Here is a 21,089-nt window from a genome sequence, read left to right on the forward strand (position 1 = left end):
AGACGAAGTTTCACTCTTGTTGCCCAGGCTAAAAAATGGTGCAATCTCAGCTCACTGCAACCTCTACCTCCCAGTTTCAAGAGATTCTCCTGCCTCAGCCCCTCAAGTAGCTAGAATTATAGGCATACATCATCACGCCTGGCTAATTTTTTGCATTTATTAAAGACAAGGTTTCACTATGTTGGTCAGGCTGGTCTTGAACTCCTGACCTCAGGTGATCCGCCGACATTGGCCTCCCAAAGTGCTGGGATTTACAGGCATGCGCCATGGTGCCCAGCCTGGGAGAACAATTTTTTTATTTTTTTTTAAATGAGAGATTATGGGAGAAAGGAAAGAGGCTTGGCTAGCAAAGGCAGTCTTGTTACGTAGTCTTCAGAGAGAATAGATGGAAAATGTTTCTTTTCAGACCTCTAAAAGCATTAGACTCTCAGTTAATCTTCCCTAGATCTAGATAAGAGGAGGGCTGGCTGCATTTCATGCAAATCCTTCACAGACACAAATATCCACCCACAAAAGACAGCTTTGTGGAGCCACTTCAGAATATGTCAAAGAAGTATATTTTGGGTAAAACATTTTGATTTCTGTCACTAGTTCCCAGGCCAAACACTAATTTCTTCTCTGATACATTATGAAAAGGACGATAATTTGCTACTTATGCAATGGCTTTCTCAAATCATTAATATATCGTACCAAAGCTTTGAGTATTCAGGTTTTATTTATCCTTCTTTTGTTTGTCACCGTGATATCCTTTGAACAAAGATTAAAAACTCAAGCAAAATAGAATATAGTTGGTACTTGAAGAAAGGAGTTGTGAAAAAGCCTTTTTATAATTTGTATTAAAACAAGCATAAGCACTTAGGTTCTATGTTTAAAATATTCTTTTTAATGCATTTTGAACTGAAATTGTCACTTTGAATTGTTGCCTTCAAAATAAAAATTTGTCATGTAAATAAAAACTATAATTAAACAGCATGTAATTAAAGATTTAATTCTTCTCAAGTGAAGTTGGTGGACTTCCACCTGATCTACAGAGTACTCATTAGCTTTAACGATCTCAACTGTCACTTTTGCAGATGTGACTTCCTTGGGTGAAATGCCACAGAAATATGGAAGATGCTTCAGTGAACTTCTTCACGCTTCTTAATGATTAAACTTTTAGGGAACTGACCTTCTGCAAATCTTTTCTAAAGCTTGAACTTGAGTCCATCACATTATAGCATTGTTACAGCTTCAATTAAATTGTGTAAATCATTTTGATGCACATATATTTTAAAATTATATACTTTATTCAGGAATGGTTAACTTCTCCTCAAACCTTACTTTTCAAAATAATAATTAAAAAACAATACAGTGAAATGCCTTTTCTATGCATTTACCCAGTCACATTTGTAGTCAAAAAATAATAACAAAAGACAGATTTGCTTCTGTAAAATTTAGATATGATTTGTTTGTTCATCATTATTAGGGAATAAGGAAAGGCAATGATGTGTATTTTCTCTTATGTACTTTCACTTCTCTATATTCCCTTTTTCCAAGAGACTGTTTGGTAATAATTATGAAGTTAGGCTTCTTTTATCGTGTTTAAGTTTCGATCATGTTCAGCAAAATAAAACACAGCCCCAGTGAGCATATTGTCTTAGAATTAAGAAAGTGAAGGACATTACTCATTTGTTAAAGTTGGATATCCCTTGTCCCCTAAAAATTTTCCATTTTTCTAAATTTTAACTGATAGTTAAGAGCAGCAGTGGCTCATTAGGAGGGGAATATGTACACACAGAAGTAAAGATGAAAGTAGGAGGGAGGTCAAAGAATTACCACCGAGTAGTAAACCACTAGAACAGGTTAGGGCCAGTTAAGTACACATCATTTTAGCTCAGTACATTTCAGCATAGTACAAGGTGATCTTTTTGATACCGTGGAATCATCTAAGAAACTGTTTACTCTGTTTCATGTATTGGCTTATTTGGTTTCAATTGTCTTACTACCCTTAATAAGCCAATTGAAGATCATAATGATTTTGAGAATGATTTCTTTAAAATGATTCAGATTATTTTTGAATGACTTATTACAACATAAATTTTGGTATTCTAGAAAGCTTAGTTCTCAGCAATAACTATGATGTTACTGTGGCTTGGACACATAGGCCATTGTGCATTGAGTATACTTTCAAAACGCACAAAAAACATTCTGTGGAACAGAGATTCATCATAAGTTACTTAGCAGAAGTTTATAAAGCATCCGAAAAACACTTCCTCTGTAAACTCTAAAAATCACTGTCTGATACGTGGGAGGAAAAAGAATTTGGCTAGTAGGGTAAAGGCTTATTTTAGCATAAAAAGAGAGTATCATGAGAAGGTGTCTTCATATTAAAACAAGAAGAGAAAAATGGGCAATTGCTTATCTTAACTAAAAATTAATGGACTTGTATGATCCAAAGAATAAAATAAACTCAAAGAAACATAATGAAAATACATTAGAAACAAAGTTAAACTAAGAAATTGACCTTTATAAAGGACTAATTTTTCAGTTATCCAGTGTGCTTTTTAAAGGCAAAGTTTAAAAGAGCCAAAAAGAGGTGAAAGAAATGAACATGTGTACTTAGAATATATATTGGTTTTGTATGTAACTTCTTAGTTTTTCTGGACATTTTTCCAACTGAAAGTCTTCAAAATTAATTTAGGAAAAAATAGTAAATAGTTTTTTAAAAATTGTAGTAGAGGGCTGTAGCAAAGAGAAGTGAATTTTGGGAAAGCTAACCAATTCTCTTTTTCATAAACTTGTGTTAGAAAGCTAGCAATAATACATAGGGAAGTATCCTGGAGGACTTACGGTTTGAAATAATTAATTGAGAAGTTGCGATATCTTTTGTCTGCCTTTCCCCAACCTTGTGATAAACTATAAAAATGTTTCTTGTTGCTTAGAAGCTCTTTCTTTCCTTGTATTCATATTTGGATATTTGTAAGCTTCTAATCCAACTGAGTTCTGCTTCATGCTTTGACAAAAGGTATTAAAACCTACCTTAGCCTAAAACTTTCTCATGGTAAATATTTGAAGTTGGATTAAACAAATTGATTTCCTGCATTCTTTATTTTTTAGTTCAAAATTAGACTATGACATCCAACTTAATTAGAATAAGAAGTCACAATATATTGATTTATGCTATAGTTTAATGTGTAATGTGTTTTCTCCTAATATACACACGATTTCCATTAAGGAAAGAAAATGTTTTCTCCACTTACAACTCTATTTTATTTCATATATTAATTTTCACCATTACTTCATTCAGAGTAGAAAATAAGTCAGCAATATACTAAATAATGGGGCTATTCTTTTAATATATCAGTAAATTAAGGCATAATTTCTATTAAGAATATGACAAGTCATCTCATTCATTTATACAATGCATTAGGTATTACTAATCCAACTATATTTAAACTTGAAGGGACTTTTTTGTTTAGTTTCAAAATAATGCATTACTTTTTTTTTCTCTTTGTTTCTGTGTGAAGCTTTATAGGGCAAATGAATATATGTATATGGAGTTCTGAGCTCTAGTGTCAATTACATAACCAAATTTCATAAGAGAATGTTAGTTCCTGGCTGTGTTGTCTTAAAATTTACTCACACTACAACATGTCTGTCAAGTTATACCTTTAATTTGTGCATAGCTTTAGGGAATTAATTTCTTAAACCAAATTATGAAAAAATAACAATGGAATCTTCTAAGAGGAAAAAGTATACAAAGCTTTCTGAATGATATTACCCTTTATGCTTAAAGGCTGAGATGCTTGAATAACTTTTCCAAAGTTAATAAACATGAGATGATGAAAGCAGGAGTTTTAATCTTTATTATAACACGTTTGTGTTCATAACTGTTGTAAATACATGGAAACATCTTCAGGCATTACCATGCACTAATATTTACTGATATACATTTGAGTTACTCCTTAGCAAGCTTAGCGTTACAGAAATATTGCTCAACTTGGTCTGTTTTATGTAGGTTTAATTTTTTTTTTTTTTTTTTGAGGTGGAGTCTCACTCTGTCGCCTAGGCTGGAGTGCAGTGGTGCTGTCTCCGCTCACCACAACATCCGCCTCCCGGGTTCGAACGATTCTCCTGCCTCAGCCTCCAGAGTAGCTGGGATTACAGGCACGCCACCACCATCCCCGGCTAATTTTTGTATTTTTAGTAGAGATGGGGTTTCACCAGTTGGTCAGGCTGGTCTCAAACTCCTGACCTCGTGATCCTCCTACCTCGGCCTCCCACAGTGCTGGGATTACAAGTGTGAGCCACCACATCAGGCCTAAAATTTTTCTTAATACTTTGCTTGTTTCGTTTTGTTTCCGTTTTGGGGAATTTGGGTTTTTTGTTTATTGTTTGTTTGAGACAGGGCCTTGCTCCAGGCTGGAGTGCAGTGGTGCAATCACAGCTCACTGAAGCCCTGATTTCCCTGGCTCAAGCGATCTTCCCACCTCAGCCTCCCAGGTAGCTGGAACTCCAAACACACGCCACTACTCCTGGCTAATCTTTGTTATTTTTTTTGTAGGGTTGGGTTTACACCATGTTGCCCAGGCTGGTCTCAAACTCCTGGGCTCAACCCTGAATCACCCCCCACCTCAGCCTTCCAAAGTGGTAGTATTACAGGTGTGAGCCACTGGGCCTGGGCTTTAATTTTTTTTTAATAGATATTGCAATATTGTTCATTTTATCTTATAGATAGCTTTATCTGAAGCACCACTCAATATTATGTAGATTAAACTTTATCTTCTCCTCCCCATATTGTAAAAGGTGGTATGTAGATTGATCTGGCCAACCATCACAGGGTAAGCTAGCCATTAATATTCTTTCATTGTAAGGTTACTTTGACAACATATCTGTGCCAGCACAGATTGGAAACAAAATTGAGGTTGAACTTCCGACACTGAATTGACTAAATAAATTTGTTTAGATGTAAGCAAGGGGAGGGAGTATGTTGTATAGATGTAAAAGAAAAACTAATCAGGCCAGGCACAGTGGCTCAAGTCTGTAATCCCAGCACTTTCGGAGGCTGAGGTGGGCAGATCACAAGGTCAAGAGATTGAGACCATCCTGGCCAACATGGTGAAACCCCGTCTCTACTAAAAATACAAAAAAAATTAGCTGGGCATGGTGGCGTGCGCCTGTAGTCCCAGCTACTCAGAAGGCTGAGGCAGGAGAATCAGTTGAACCCAGGAGGCAGAGATCGCAGTGAGCTGAGATTGCACCACTGTACTCCGCCTGGCGACAGAACGAGACTCTGTCTCAAAAAAAAAGAAAAGAAAAGAAAAGAAAAACTTATCAAGCAAAAGCCAATGAGTTTTGGGGTTTTTTGTTGTTGTTGTTTCACCACACTGTGCTTAAACTCTTACAAGCATGCTAAGAGTCTCAAATAGTTTCTCATGTTGTGGAGGAGGCAGACGTGAGAAACTGAGAAAAACAAAGGCAAATCATTATTTTAAGAAAGTTTTCTTAGCGTTTCATCTTTGAGACATACAGTGCTTTTTCCCCAGAGTTTAATAAATCTGTTTCTGCTTTAGTAATGTATTCATTTGTTGGGGTAGTCACAATGACCACTGTTCAAATTAATAGAAAAGAGAGGTGGCCAATGCAATCATTAAAATTAGAACAATAATGCATATTTTCCTTGTAACTTGAGACTATATAATTTATTCTAACTTTCCAAGATGCTTTTCAAAATGTTTTAATTCATAGTTCAACAGCATAGTCACAACAGGACAAAACTATACATACACAATGAATTTATGGAAAGCATACAATAGATACAGCATTTTCAACTCTAGCTCTACAAAACCATTTTGATAGTCATCTCCCATTCAAAAGTGCAACTGAATAGTGATTATTCACAGCATAAACCTTAAGCTTATTACAATTGACTCAGTAACAAGAACAAGGTGAAAAAAATCATATGCAGAATAAATGCCAGTTTCTTTATGCTTGAAACAGCTACAATTTTAAACAGTAGAGTTAGTAGACATATATATATATATATACTTTTCCTGATATTCTTATCTTTTTTTTGCATCCTGAGAAAAAGCTTTAAACACAGTATTTCCAAAAGCAGGCTAAAGAAGAAAACAAAATACATTCTTTATTAGAAGAATATTTGATAAAACTTGCACTTGAATCAATAGTTTATGTGTGCCTGAATGAGAGTTAAGTTTTTCAAAGGAATAGCTGGCTGGGCATGGTGGCTCACACCTGTAATCCCAGCACTTTTCGAGGCCAAGGTGGGCAAATCACCTGAGATCAGGAGTTCAAGACCAGCCTGGCCAACATGGTAAAGCCCTTTCTCTACAAAAATACAAAAATTAGCCAGCCGTGATAGTGGGTCCCTGTAATCCCAACTACTCGGGAGGCTGAGGCAGAAGAATCGCTTGAACCCGGGAGGTGGAGGTTATAGTGAGCCAAGATCACCTCACTGCATTCCAGCCTGGGCAACAGAGCAAGACTCCATCTCAAAAAAGACCCCACAAAAAAACAACAACAACAAATAAAAGGGATATCAATATGGTACCTACTAGCCTCATGTGGATCTTTAAGTTAATTACAATTAAATAAATAAAAAATTCAGCATCTCCATCATACTAGTCACATTTTAAGTGGTTAATAGCACTTGTAGCCAGTGACTACCATAATGGGCAGTACGAATTAGAGAATGTTCCCATCACAGGAAATTTTATTGGACAGCACTGTTACACATTATAATACATATAATACAGTCTAGAGAATTCAATAGACTGCTCTATGAGATTCATCTCACTATTTTACACTTGAGGTAACTGAAATACCAAAACGAAAGTCACATAAGTAAAAAGCAGTGTTAATGGGAGTCTATTTATTGAGTGAAGAGGAAGAAAGGCAGTTTAAAGATCACTTTGCAAACCACAAAATATTATTTAATTCATTCATTTGTTATCACATTTAGTCTTCCCATCTTGATCATAAAATGATTCTTCAGAGAAATTAAACCAAATATATTAGCATTTCAATCTCTAAATGTATAAATGAATCATTTTAAATCTTCTGTAGGTTGTTACCAATCATTTGCCTTATAGTAGTTTCATTTAGCTAATTATCAATTTCTCTGATTTCCTTTCATTTAACTAGCTTATAAAACTAAGTCCTGCTGGCTGGGTGCAGTGGCTTACGCCTGTAATCCCAGCACTTTGGGAGGCCGAGGCAGGTGCATCACGAGGTCAAGAGATCAAGACCATCTTGGCCAACATAGTGAAAACCCGTCTCTACTGAAATACAAAAATTAGCTGGGCGTGGTGGCACGCGCCTGTAGCCCCAGCTACTCAGGAGGCTGATGCAGGAGAATTGCTTGAATCCGGGAGACGGAGGTTGCAGTGAGCTGAGATTGTGCCACTGCACTCCAGCCTGGCACCTGGCAACAGAGCGAGACTCTGTCTCAAAAAAAAAAAACAAAAAACTAAGTCCTGCTGAAGTGGGCAAATCACAAAGTCAGGAGACTGAGACCGTCCTGGCTTACACAGTGAAATGCTGTTTCTACTAAAAATACAAAAATTTAGCTGGGCATGGTGGCAGGCACCTGTAGTCTCAGCTACTCAGGAGGCTGAGACAGGGAAATCACATGAACCAAGGAGGCAGAGGTTGCATGAGCCGAGATGGCACCACTGCACTCTAGCCTGGGCAACAGACCCAGACTCCATCTCAAAAACAAACAAACAAACAAAAACCACAAACTAAGTCCCTTGGGAGAAGGATCTTTGATTCATTTTTGGTCAGTGGTATTTACAGTGAAAAAGAGTTGAAAAACATAATCCCTCATTGAAATGAATGATAAAATTCCATCTGCTTGCCCAGGTTTTCCTCCCCAAATACACTGTAGCCCCTATGCTTATCATCACATACAGTGTTATGATATCAGTCAGAGCCTATTTTTCATTTTTTCAAGAGCCACGGTTTTCCTTAGAAGCCACATTCAAACCCTGTGGAAGCAGAAGTCTATTTTCAGACATTGAACTGAGGATCTTCACCTACTAATCTAACCCTCTTCTTTTTTTTGGGTTTTTTTTTTTTTTTTTTTTGAGATAAGGCCTCTCACTATATTCCTCAGCCTGGAGTACAGTGGCTATTCATAAGCATGATCATAGAGCACTACAGCCTCAAGTGATTCTCTAACTTGAGCCTCCTGAGTAGCTGGGACTACAGGTGAATGCCACCATGTGTGGTCAATCTTTTTATTGCATGCTCTGGAAAGTTATCATCACTGACCTCTCTGTCCTTTCAGATGTTTTTGAATATCTGTGTCTGGCAGAAGAATATAAACTTACAGTTAGCCAAGACTTACACCACATGAAAAGCTCAATTAAATAGACAATGGAATATAGCTTGGAGAACTTTTTGGATGTGGTCAAAGGGAACTGTCATGAGTCATAGTGCCAGAAGAGCCAACTCCCCAATGTTTACAGTGGGCACCATTTATCATTTACATAAAGTAGAATCCCAACCAGCTTTCTGGTGTCACTTAATGGCTGTCTTGTTAACTGCTGTATTCTCTATTTTTAACATGATACTAGGAGTTGGACAATTACATTTGTAGCAGATGTCTATCAACAATATATTAAATGATTAGAGAAAGGTACAGTATTTCACAGTAAGCATAAGTTTTTACTGTCTTAAGCTGGACTTCTGGGTCTATTCCATCTTCATATATTGTTATTAAGAGTGGTTAGTCTCAAGTTATGGCAACAGTGCTACACTTCATGCAAAATATGGGTTACGTTCAGCTTTGTCACCCAGGCTGGAGTGCAGTGGCACAACCATAGCTCACTGCAACCTTGAACTCCTTGGCTCAAGGGACCCTCTGGTCTCAATCTCATGAGCACCTGGGACTACCAGCGTGCGTCATCACACCAGGCTAATTTTTTAAATTTTTTGTAGAGACACAGCCTCCCTATATGGGCCAGGCTGGTCTCAAACACTTGGGCACAAGCGATTCTCCTGCCTTGGCCTCCCAAAGTAGTGGGATTGCAGGTGTGAGCCACTGTACCCAGCCTACAAACATGTCGTAGTATCTACTTGCTTAAAAATAAATAAAAAAGGTTTTTTTTTCTTGATGCTTTCAAATCATTCTAGCTGAAGTACCAAATTTTTCTCTATTCCTTAGCACAAAATTCTTCAAGAGAAATTTCTTGAGGTGGTTGTCAGTGGCTGCAGTTCTACAGTCATGTTTTCTTTAACAAAAAGTTCACCAAACAATCCTTGGCAAGGCCATGAATGACCCTTCCACTGCTGAATTCAACTGGAGTTCTCAGTCCTCATTGACTGGCTCTATCACAGTGAAACTGGCCCAATAATCCCATAGACAGTTGTTTTTGGATATTCAGAAATTGACCCTTCTGCTGTTAAAGCTTAAAGCTTTATTTGTTTTTAGCTGAGTTTCTTGTTTTAGCTGAGTTTCTTCCTCAGGAAATGACCTTTAGGCCTCTCAAAAAAAAAAAAAAAGTATCAAAGAACTGAAACTTACGAAATCATCACATGGAGACAATGAGATATTGGACCCGTCTGTTCATCATGATTGCTTCCTTGCCTTTCTTACACATAATTACATTTTTCCCCTGCTATATAAACCCTAGTTTTAGTGGATTAGAGAGATGGATTTGAGACTGAGCTCCCATCTCCTCAGCTACAGCCCCCAATTAAAGCCTTCTTTCTTGGCAATACTTGTCTTAGTGATCAGCTTTCCGTGCAGTGAGCTGCAGGACCTAGACCGAATCCCTGGTGTTTTGGTAACAATAACTTTGGATAGAGTTGAACTCCTTTTTCCTGGAAACAGTTTTTCTTTTCTCTATTTGACTTGTGAGTGTTGCTTTGTTCCCTCCTTCCTTGGTACCTATTCCTTCTTAGCCTCTTTGGTTGACACTGTCTCATCTGCTCAGTTTCCACCCTTGGAATGACCTGGCCTCAGTCTTTAGATATATTTTCTTTATATTTGGAGTCACTCCCTAGATGGTCTTGTAGGAGGACTGGCGGCTGACAAAACCTCTCCAACACTGAACTGAGAAAGGAAGTGGCTTCTTATTCGATTGGGAGCTTCAGCAGGCTAATGCCTTCATGAGTGAGCTTTCTGAGAAGCAGCTTCTTTCCATTTTTAAGGACTTACAACTCTAAAGGGGGAGCAGAAGTGAAACTGTGTTATTGCCCATTGGCCAGGCAACTGACCTCACAGTCTTTGGCTTTCATTGATTTGCTAATTCATACGCAGCAGGTGTGGGAATAGGCAGGAGAGGGGGCTTAGTAAAGGTATTTTCAGACAGGGATCTCGGTCATGTAAATGTGGAGGATGTGACCCGTGCTGGGCTCTGTCCGGTAGGGATAACATTCTTTGCAACGCAATGTTTATAGATAGCATAGATGATGGGAACTGAAAAGGGAGTTATCTTCCCAGTCCTTGGTCCTTGTTATGGCCTGGTCAGTGGCGTCAGCAAGTCGCATGACCACAGATTCCAGTTCTTTGGTATTTTATCTTTCTTTATCCTCCTTATCCGAAGGGATGCTGGGAACTGAAAAGGGAGTTATCTTCCCAGTCCTTGGTCCTTGTTATGGCCTGGTCAGTGGCGTCAGCAAGTCGCATGACCAAGGATTCCAGTTCTTTGGTATTTTATCTTTCTATTTCCTCCTCCTCATCCGAAGGGAGGAGGTGGAGGCCTGCGAGGAGGGAGATGGGGAGGGGTTCTCCCCTCTCAGTCTCATCCCAATACCAAACAATATGTATATGCTGATAACTGTCAAATGTATACTCTAATTTGGGCTGATTGGAGATATAAATTCATATTCTCTTAACTTCAAATTCATACATTTTATCTTCATTATACATGGCATAACAAACCCAAAATATGTGGTATGAATACAACTCTTCAACTATTCCTAAGACTTCTCCATATTTCCTAAGGATCCCACATCCTCATTAACTTAATTTGGGACCATAGGCATAGCTCTGGCAGTTAAAAGCTCACTTACCTGCTTCATCTGTCTCCCATCCTACTGTAGGTACGCTGGAGACCATGTGTTCCACACAGCGTAGGCATGCAGTGAAGGAAAATGATCAACATACATAAGGCTTCATGTAAACTCAAGGTTAAAGTTACAGAAAGTTGCATCACTGAGATTTAAAGGTTATTTATTAGCTTGCTTAGCATATCCCAGTATACAGTTTGATAATGTGAAGTGAGGGCGCTGCTCTAAAACATACCTATAGTGTGACAGTATCAGCAACTCATTAATGGCAGACAAGGAAACTGATATCAAAGGTTGGAAAAATTAAGAGCCATTTTATTAAATGGCAAAATAAGTGGTAAAAGTGGCATCTGCAACAGCTGAGGATTCAGACTATGTGCCTAGAGCTCCTAGAAGAAAGACTGGAAAATAGTAAATTGGCAGACAGTATGCTCAGGTTGCTGTTGATTATGATTATCCTTTCCCTGTTCCTCTGCTAATGATTGGATTTGTATGGGGTGAATAACTCATCTTTTCAGTGAATAGGTCTGTGAATGAAGAGTAGCTTGGCTGGACGTGGTGGCTCATGACTGTAATCCCAGCACTTTGGGAGGCCGAGGCAAGTGGATCACTTGCGATGAGGACTTTGAGACCAGCCTGGCCAACATGGTGAAACCCCATCTCTACTACAAATAAAAGACAGGAGACTGTAATCCCAGCTACTCAGGAGGCTGAGGCAAGAGAATCATTGGAACCCGGGAGGCGAAGGTTGCAATGAGCTTAGGTCACATGCCATTGCACTCCAGTCTGGGCAGCAAAAGCAAAACTCCAGTCTCAAAAAAAAGGTGGGGTGTGTGTGGGTGTGGTGGCTTACAGCTGTAATCCCAGCACTTTGGGAAGCCAAGGTGGACAGATCACGAGGTCAGGCGTTCAAGACCAGCCTGGCTGACATGGTGAAATCCCATGTCTACTAAAAATACAAAAAAAAAAAAAAAAATTGAAAAAGGAAATACAAAAAAAATTTGTATTTCAAATCATTCTAGCTGATGTACCAAATTTTACACTGGGCATGGTGGTGCATGCCTGTAGTCGCAACTACCTGGAAGGCTGAGGCGGGAGAATTGCTGCAACCCGGGAGGTGGAGGTTGCAGGGAGCTGAGATGGAGCCACTGTACTCCAGCCTGGGTGACAGAGTGAGACTCCATCTCAAAAAAAAAAAAAAAAAAAAAAAAGTAGCCACATTATATCTGATGAAGACTAGTAAATATACCCTGGAAAGCCAATTCTTTGTGTTGTGTGCTGTCAGTAGAAGAGATTTGGGGTTGTCTCTAATGGGAATGAGTTGAGTATATTCTATGTTTTTAAGAAGAGATCAAAGGATTGACTATGACAGAGGCAGTGCCCAAGTACTATAGACACTTGCTTACATTTACCAACCTGCCTTGCCATATGTTGGTGGTAGTCGGAATGACTACTTCTGGCCAATGGACGTCAGTAGAAATGCTGCTTGTCCCTTCTGAACTGAGGCAATTGAAAGCTGGAATGTATCCTCTATTCTCTTCTGTTTTGGCAATGCTGGAAGCAGTTAAATTGTATCCACGTTCTAGATGATGGAGCTACAGAATAGAGTGGTGCTGTGCTACATGCACCCGACTTGATTCCCGACCTTATTACACCAAGCCTCTGAGATTTCAATTAAAACTGTTTGCACATGACAGCCTAAGCTATACTGATTCAGAAAAGGTCCAACAAATCTTTCTTTCAACCTTTCTCTTGTAAACTTTCTTCTCCTCTAGTTATTCTTGGCTCAATAAACAGAAACTGTCCTTTGTTCCTAGTTGCTTAAAACAAAAACCTTGGAGTAATTTTTGACACCTGCCTATTTTTTACACTTCATGTGTAATTCTACCACAAATTTTGTTGACTTTTATTCGAAATATGTCCAGAATCAGACCAGCCTGACCAACATGGTGAAGCCTGTCTCTACTAAAAATACAAAAATTAGCGTGGCATGATGGTGCATGCCTGTAATCCCAGCTACCTGGGAGGCTGAGGCAGAAGAATTGCTTGAACCTGGGAGGCAGAGGTTGCAGTGAGCTGAGATTGCACCATTGCATTCCAGCCTGGGCAGCCAAACTCTGCTTCAAAAAGAAGAAAAAGCCACTAAATTCCCTCCCTCCTACCCTCTATTTCATCTTCTGCCACTCTCTCCTTCAGCCTTACTAGCTAAGTCACTTAGCAGTTGAGTTATTTCCAGCATGTAATTTAACCCTTCTGAGATGCAGTTTTCTCATCTATTTAAAAATCATATTAATAGCTACCTTATGGCATTTGTGTATAAAATAAAATAATTGTAGTAATAATGATGAAAATGATTTTTAAGTTTACATAGTACTTACCACATACCAGGAATTATTTTAAATTAAATTAACTCATTTACTCCTCCTAACAATCCCACAAAGATTATTAGCATTATCTGCATTTTTAGGCAAAGAAAATGAGGCAGAGGGTATGAGATAACTCTCCAAGGTTGCGTAGGTAGTCAAAGTTAAAACTTGAATCCAGGCAGTCTACTTCTAGAGTCTGAATACTTAATGACTATATTTTGAGACATTAAAATGTAAAATGTCTGGTGTATGCTCAGGGCCTAACACTAGTTCGTCTTCTTCTCTCAGTAATATTGTTAAAGTATGATTTCACAGAAGTTAAAGACAAATCTGGGATAGGGACAAGTGAAAATAAATATGCCTTATGAAAACTCTCATCATTACATGAACAAAGAAACAGTAATACAATTTTATTTTCAAAAATAAAAACAAAGTAAGAAACAAGAATTTCCTAGGAAAAATTATCCAAAAGCATAATGCAGAAAAGTAAGCTTTCTAAAATTAAATACTATGAATCGAACCTTGGAACAAGTGTTATACCAATGAATTTTCTCCTTATGTCAGAATAGATTCTGTGAAATTTTAAATCGACTTAAAATTAATTATTTCTGTTTGTGGTCTTTGCTGCTTCAGTGTTTAAGCCAAAATAGCAAGGGTAAACCAGAATTTATACGAAACAATAAGGACCTATATTATTTAAATCTGAGAAGTGTGCCTTTGCCACCCCCTGTTGTAAATACCGGAAAGCTCAAATATGTTTATATGATAACACTTTTATTGGAATATATTTTTTAAACTGTGAGCCTTTATATTGATCACCACCATAAGATTAAGAAATGCCAGCTCAATCTTCTTCCTCTCAGAAATAACTGCAAAAATAATCTTTTGGAAGTCAATCTTAAAACCCTGAAACAAAAGCTTGCCTCGCTTGCTAGGATGAGAAGAGAATAGACCATCTACAGCATAGGATGTCTCAGAATCCGTCACCTCCACTAGCTCTTCTTTTAGCTTTTCCAGCTGTTATAATTGTAAAATGATAAGTAATTTGTCTTCTTTAAAACCATGCTTTTCTCTGTTGAAGAAGAAGGATCAAAGAAAGAAATAAAAGAGAAAAAATGGAAGAAAGAAAGGAAGGAAGAAAAAAAAGAAGGAAGAGAGAAAGAAAGAGAAAAAGGAATGGAATGAAAACAAAGGAAGAAAAAAAAGAGTTCTATTAATACAGACATTTTAGAATAGATGTTGTATGGAAGAGTGCCACAGTGTCATATTGTCACATTTTCTCTATAGACTAGACTTCTAAATTTCTGACAAAATCTCAGTCATTTCTTGGAGGACAATCTGAGGGATAGTTGTAAGTCAGATTCTCCTGTTCTTCAAATAAAAATAATCTCAATTGGTATAGCCTACATTTTTTATTCATCATCTGTACTCCAACCATTTCCTAAAATTGAAAGAATTTGATTAAAAATAATGCTAAATTAACTACAACAAAACTACAGTTAATTTTTGAAGTTTCTAGAAGAAACCTATAAATATAATACTTTTGAAACATTTAATAAAAGAAAATATTAGTGGTACTAGTGAAGAATTGCATAGATGAGAAGAAATTATGAGTAAAGGTAACCATGTTTTAACTATATGAGAAAAAGCAAGTCCCAAGACAAAATAGATTCTGTTATTTTTTTAATAAATTGAGCTTGGCTTTATTCTTAACTTACCAGTGTTGAAAGGTCTTTGAAGATCAAAATTTTTATTCTGTAGAGACAGCAATAGTTCCTCACGATTTGTATATTTTTTATCTGGAAATATTTCATTTTGCGTAATGATCAAAAACCATCATTTTCAATCTGCATAACCAAAAATATTTCCAATTAAATTGGTCTTACAGGCAACTATCAATTTGCATATTTACCAACTAAAGAAATGTAGAGAGAGTGTGTAATCCAAAGGGACGGGTCATTTAAAAAATTGCTGAATATATATTGAATGTGTATGAACAGTTAAATAGAGACAGAAACAGAGAGAGAATATATGCATACACCTGGAGGGTTGCACCCTAAAGTTTTACCTGTGATTGCTTCTGAGTAGTACAACTGGAGTTTAACTTTCTTCCTTTTAATCTGTGTTTCTGGAATTTTCTACTATTTTATTTAACATAAATATAAACTAAAAGCAGTTTTCAAAAGAAAAAAATAACATTCTATTTTGTGATTTTTATCTGATATACACATTTATATATAAGCCAGTTTGTGTTCCAGGAATTTCCTTGATAGCATCCAAAACAGACTGTGGCAGAGCTAGGATGGTGGCGACCTCTTTCGTAATGACAGCTTTTCATCTTTGTCGATTTACCTCACAGCCATTCATTCCTCAGGTACCTGTCTCAGTACTATAATTATCTTCACTCTGGAGTAGAAATTGAGACAACAGATTTCTAACAAGCTATAAAACATGAAGATTCAACAAAATATCCATTAATATATAATTCAGTAGAAATACTAATCAGTATATTACAATGCACTTTTGTGAGATAGTCTGAAAAATCAAACCTTTATCACATAATTTCTGTACGATCATTTTTTCTTCTCCCAATCTCCTTGTACTGACTGTTAGAGTGTGAGTAGAAGCAATATTAATGAGGTTTATGTTTAGGAGTGAGTACTGTGATTTCAGCTAGAGAAATGGCTTATAAGTTGATTGAATATTTCTTAAAATCATCTGTCTTTCCTGTGTCTACAAAATGTTAGTTGATAAATTCAAACAATTAAATGGCTAATTAAAAAAAGAAAATGAATAGTTTGGGGAAGGTGACAAGATCACAGCTTTCTACCTTAACCAAAGATACTTAATTGTTGTTCAATTCTTCAGTTTTCTTTGCTCCATAAACATAAAAATTATCTGTAAAAGTCTCTTTTGAGTATTTAAAATACCAACAGAATATCAAATTTTGCTCAACATCAACTATACAAAGACCCTCAGAGAGAGTTTAGTTTAAAAGAAATACATTATTATGAAATAATGTAATTTTTATTTTAATCACTCATTAAAAATGTTATAGTCTTTAAAATGTTTTCATTGAAAAAAGAAGGGATATTTTAGAGACATAATAATAACTACTTGTTTCAGAAAGACAATTATGATAAGAGAAACAATCATCACCTTCAACTTAGAAAATGTATATGACTGAGAGTAATCTAACTAGAAGAGAATGAATCTAAAGGTTTTTTTTCCCCTTAATTCATAGTCCATTCCTTTGCATAAAGTGAAACATTTTTCAAAAAACAAAACTGATAGATTTTGCCTTTCTATATTAGTTTTGCTTCCAGTAATTATACCTCCATAACTACTTGCCTTCAGAAATTCCTTATCACTATCTCTTAAGAAAAAACCTTTTTCATGGGAGTCTCTGAAAAAAAAGTTTTCTCAAGAAATTTTAGAAAGTTGATTTCTAAAGTTAAGTGAGATATTGGCTAAAAAAATAGAAAATGAGCCATTTCTTGTTTTCATACTTAGTTTTAAAACAGATATAGCTTTAAAAGACTATATATATATTCTATATATATACCCTTAATGTTTCTATCTTTGAACAGAGTTAATATTAATAAAGGAAATATTTGAATACAAAATATCTGAGTGTAGATGCGCATTTGGCACAAAAGATGGCAAAGCTTCTTCTACATGAGAGAGTGTTTTTGCAAATATTACGCAGAAAATATTGATTCATTACTATTTGAGATACTCAATCTTAAAATGTTCACTTGTCTCTTTGCTTTCCATTTACATGGGAAGGTTTTTACTGCATAGAGACTAGAAATTTTACCAGAAAGAAATCTGGAAACTCCTACAACGATAATCTTCTGCAAAATAATTTTTTCATAATCTTCTTTGTCATGATATTCTTTCTTCCTCCTTTGTGTTAGGCAGTTTGCCCAATTTCAGGCCTAGTCCCTGAGGCACACTTTCATATGGTCCCTACCAAATGTAAGCTAGGAGGATTGTGCCATTTGTCTTGGATAGTTGTGACACATAGGAAAAAGCTGATAACCCCAACTTTGTAGTCTGTGTCAGCAGATAAATGTTTATTTTTAAATTATATTAAAAGACTAAAAGAAGTAACATAGTTGATTTAAAAAATATATACATAGAGAAGACCTCACTGTAATTTTGGACTATTTAGATAGAAAATGAACTTCCTAATAATTTAATCTTCCTTATTTATGTATAATAAAACTGACATCAAAGAGGTCTCTGAGAGAAATAGCTCCACTATGCTGTCAGTGATATATGCATATCACTGTGTGGCATTCTGAGGTCAGAGGTGTTACTTAAACGTAATCTAGCAAATGCTTTGGAGGCAGATTTTTCTCTATTTCATGTACACATGAAATTAGAAGTTACAGTTACCTAATCTTAATTTTGCAAAGTCTTCGAAAATAATTACATTTTTCCTCTCATATTTACATTATGTTAGAAACATTGGAAATCTCATTATTTCATAGAAAGAGCAATGGAGACCTGCCAAATGCAATGACTGTGGCTGGCCAAAGACAAAATGTGAGTGTTATGGATAAAATCCAGAATCTTTGATTCCCAGGCTTGTATTCAGGTTTCTAAGACTAGTTTTTCAATGGGAAAAAAATCCTCATAAATAAATAATTAGAAATTATGCAATTTTATTTCCACTGCCAACAGAACTACTCTAATTTTTATTGACTGAAGTGACGAGGTCTAAAAAAATGAATTAGAATCTGAAATGGGAAACTTGATCCCTTTTCTCAATCTAGTGTCATGTAAACAAAATTTATTACATTCTGTCTTGGTGTTCTCCCTAAGCAAGCTGAGAGTAAAAGGTTATCTCCCTCTTCCTGAAAAGGAAGCCAGTTAGATGAGAGAAACAGCAATAATTTTAAGCTGGAAAAGATATTAGAGAGCATTATTTTAAGTCACTATTTTGGAAACATAAAGAGATGTATTAAAGGCTAAGTTATTTACCTAATAAATTATCACTAAATCTAGCTCTACTGAGTCTCAGTTTAAGAACTACTTTTTCTATAGACACACCAAAAATTTTAAAGAACAATTACATAAATTACAATATTATAAAAGCAGAAACTTATTGTCACTATCATGGTGTATATTTTGTAGATGTCATAGATGGAATTATTTCATTTAACATAAGTATCCTAAGTATGTTGGAAACCTGATAAATAATGTGTAATGTAGGTGTTAGCATCGCCCTCCTGAAACTGCTATGATTTCCCCCAATGCTTTATTTTCCTCAAATCTCTGCAAATGCAAGTTTCTATCTTGATTTGTTTTTCTTTGTTGTATTCTCTTTTCATAAAGAACTTACGAAAATCTTCTTCTCCTTTCCCCAAGATAGACTTTTGAAATATGAAGAATGTATTACTATTTATACATTCCCAATCTTTGGTCATGGACTACAAATGAGAAACAAGAGCCCCAATATTTTTAAAAAAAAAGTATAGTTTAATATAATTTAGTGCAATATTGGGTAAAATTAATTTGGGTGAAATTTTGGGCAAATTTCATCTACTTGAGAGGAACAGTATTGAAGATGATATTTAATTCTGACCAGCAACTACTTAACGGAAATTTGGCTATTAACTAATACTTATTTCTTAAAACATTATTTCAACAATGGCAGAAAAATCAAAGTTATTCAAATAGAAATATAAGAATTACCCACCTGTAAGATTTTAAATTGATATGCACGTGCCTTGGGTAAGATATGGCTGTCTATGCACAGATTGTAAAAAGATCAACACAGATAACAAAGTTAGGAGTCCAAAGCAAAGAGTGCTTGAGAGGATCTTGTTCATGTTAAAAAATCTTCTGGGCTAGCAAAGAAACTGACTTTCTGGGTTAAGATGGATATTTCTCTGGCTTTGGAATTCAGTAGAGCTTAGTTACAAAAGGCGAGTGTGCTTCAGTTACAAATGCTCTGGATAAAGAAAAAAGAGAGAAAGAAAAGAAAGCGATAAGATACAATGCACCCTGTCAACATGAGTCACTACTTGGAGAAGTGACAGGTTAGTTACACAGTCAATAGCAGGAAGAATCCAATCAATACATCTCATACCCGCCCATTTCACTAAAAGCAGGCATTCCTATGCACGCCCACATATTCAAATAGATGCACAAGCATGAAGTAAAATCTTGAAATAAAAAACTGTTTGTTGGATTTTCATAATTTATTGTTTAATTTCCTGATTCCAGGATTAATTAACCTCAAATCTTTTTAATACTAAAGCTGAGACATAGAGGGCAGGTGAAAATGGGAACAATGTCTTTCATTTGACTACATTGAGCCAGGTGGTAGTCTTCCTGATAGTGATGTTAGTTGCAACTATCACTTTATTCTTAACCAACTGAATAAAGTGCAGAAAAGCTCAAATTTGAAATGAATCATAATGGGATCACATTACTGTCTCACTGTATTAGAAAAGGATGGTTTCATTTTGCTGCAAGCAGCACTTTTAAAAATTGAGGCTGAATTTAATTAACTCAAAGCTGGCAAATGTTCCATCAGTTACTCTCTTTAATACTTGCTTTAATTATGATGGTTTTCTTTTTAAGTCAAAGTCTTTCAGTGTGTCTCCAATTTCAATTTTATGGCTCCAGGGATGCTATAATACAATGACCTCTGGTCTTGGCATTTACTTGTCCCAAACGACTTTGGATGTATTGACTCTAAAATTGACTCCGTTCCAGTGCATACACTGCAGGACATGATGATATTAACTAAGGAGAATGACTAAACTTTTTACTAACCCATTGCTTTAATAAAGTTTCTGAATAAAATCTAAATTACTTAGTTTGATACTTATTTAGGCTTGTTTTTCTATTACAGGTTCATTTTTCACTATATAGTTTTGTGTACCAGACATATTAGACTAGTAATTCATGAACATATCCTTCACTTTCTTCACTTGAGAGACTGCTGACATGTCTGCCTAGAATCCTTTATTCTACAACCAGCCATTTTAACTACTGATTCCTGAAGCTATGGATCAAATGCCACCAGAACTGTTTAGTCTTTTGGATTCTTTTTCTATTTTCATTCATAACTGTTTTTTCTCCTTTGGATTGCCACAACATTTTGTTTATTTATCCACTATATATAACAACAACAAATATATATATATGTAATACATATAATACAGACTTATATATATAAACAAAAATACATATATACACATATATATAAACTACATATAAACAAAATGTAAAATGAGATGAAGGTCGTTATGTGATGATAAAGGGGTTAATTCATCAAAAGGATGTAATAATTTTAAATATGTCTGTACCAAATATCAGAGCAGCTAAAATTATAAAGCAAATATTAATAGATCTAAAGAGAGAGATCAGCTGTAATACAATAATAGTAGGTGATTTCAATACTGCATTTTCAACAATGAACAGATCATACAGACAGAAAATCAATAGGGAAGCATAAGACTTAAATGAAACTTTAGACCAAATGAATCTAACAAGCATATACAGGACATTTCATCCAGCATCAGAATACACATACTTCTCAGATGCAAACCAAACATTCTCCAGGATATGTCATGTGATAGGCTACAACGATTAACAAATTTAAGAAGAATGAAGTCATATCATGTATCTTCTCCAACCACAATGATATGAAAACAAATCAATAATAAGTAATTTCATAAA

General features: G+C 35.8%; 2 protein-coding genes across 3 annotated transcripts in view; one reads left to right on the plus strand and one right to left on the minus strand.

Moving 5' to 3' along the window:
- Positions 1-3,827, plus strand: part of OSTN (osteocrin) — a 53,392-nt gene extending 49,565 nt beyond the window's left edge. Inside the window, exon 5 of one of the 2 annotated variants that reach the window (XM_021671361.2) lies at positions 1,074-3,827. The gene's annotated coding sequence lies outside the window, so the exon portion shown is untranslated. The remainder of the gene's footprint in view (positions 1-1,073) is intronic. The other variant, XM_012448931.2, reaches the window with a different exon arrangement.
- A 2,245-nt stretch (positions 3,828-6,072) lies between these two features.
- Positions 6,073-19,228, minus strand: UTS2B (urotensin 2B). The gene is given in 4 exon segments (XM_012448982.2): positions 6,073-6,098; positions 14,309-14,434; positions 15,104-15,201; positions 19,125-19,228. Coding segments are annotated over 4 exon segments (354 nt in total).
- Between the last annotated feature and the right edge of the window lie 1,861 nt (positions 19,229-21,089).

This window comes from Aotus nancymaae, unplaced genomic scaffold (assembly GCF_030222135.1).
Source record: "Aotus nancymaae isolate 86718 unplaced genomic scaffold, 86718_ANA_hifiasm-v0.15.2.pri h1tg000067l, whole genome shotgun sequence".
NCBI lineage: Eukaryota > Metazoa > Chordata > Mammalia > Primates > Aotidae > Aotus > Aotus nancymaae.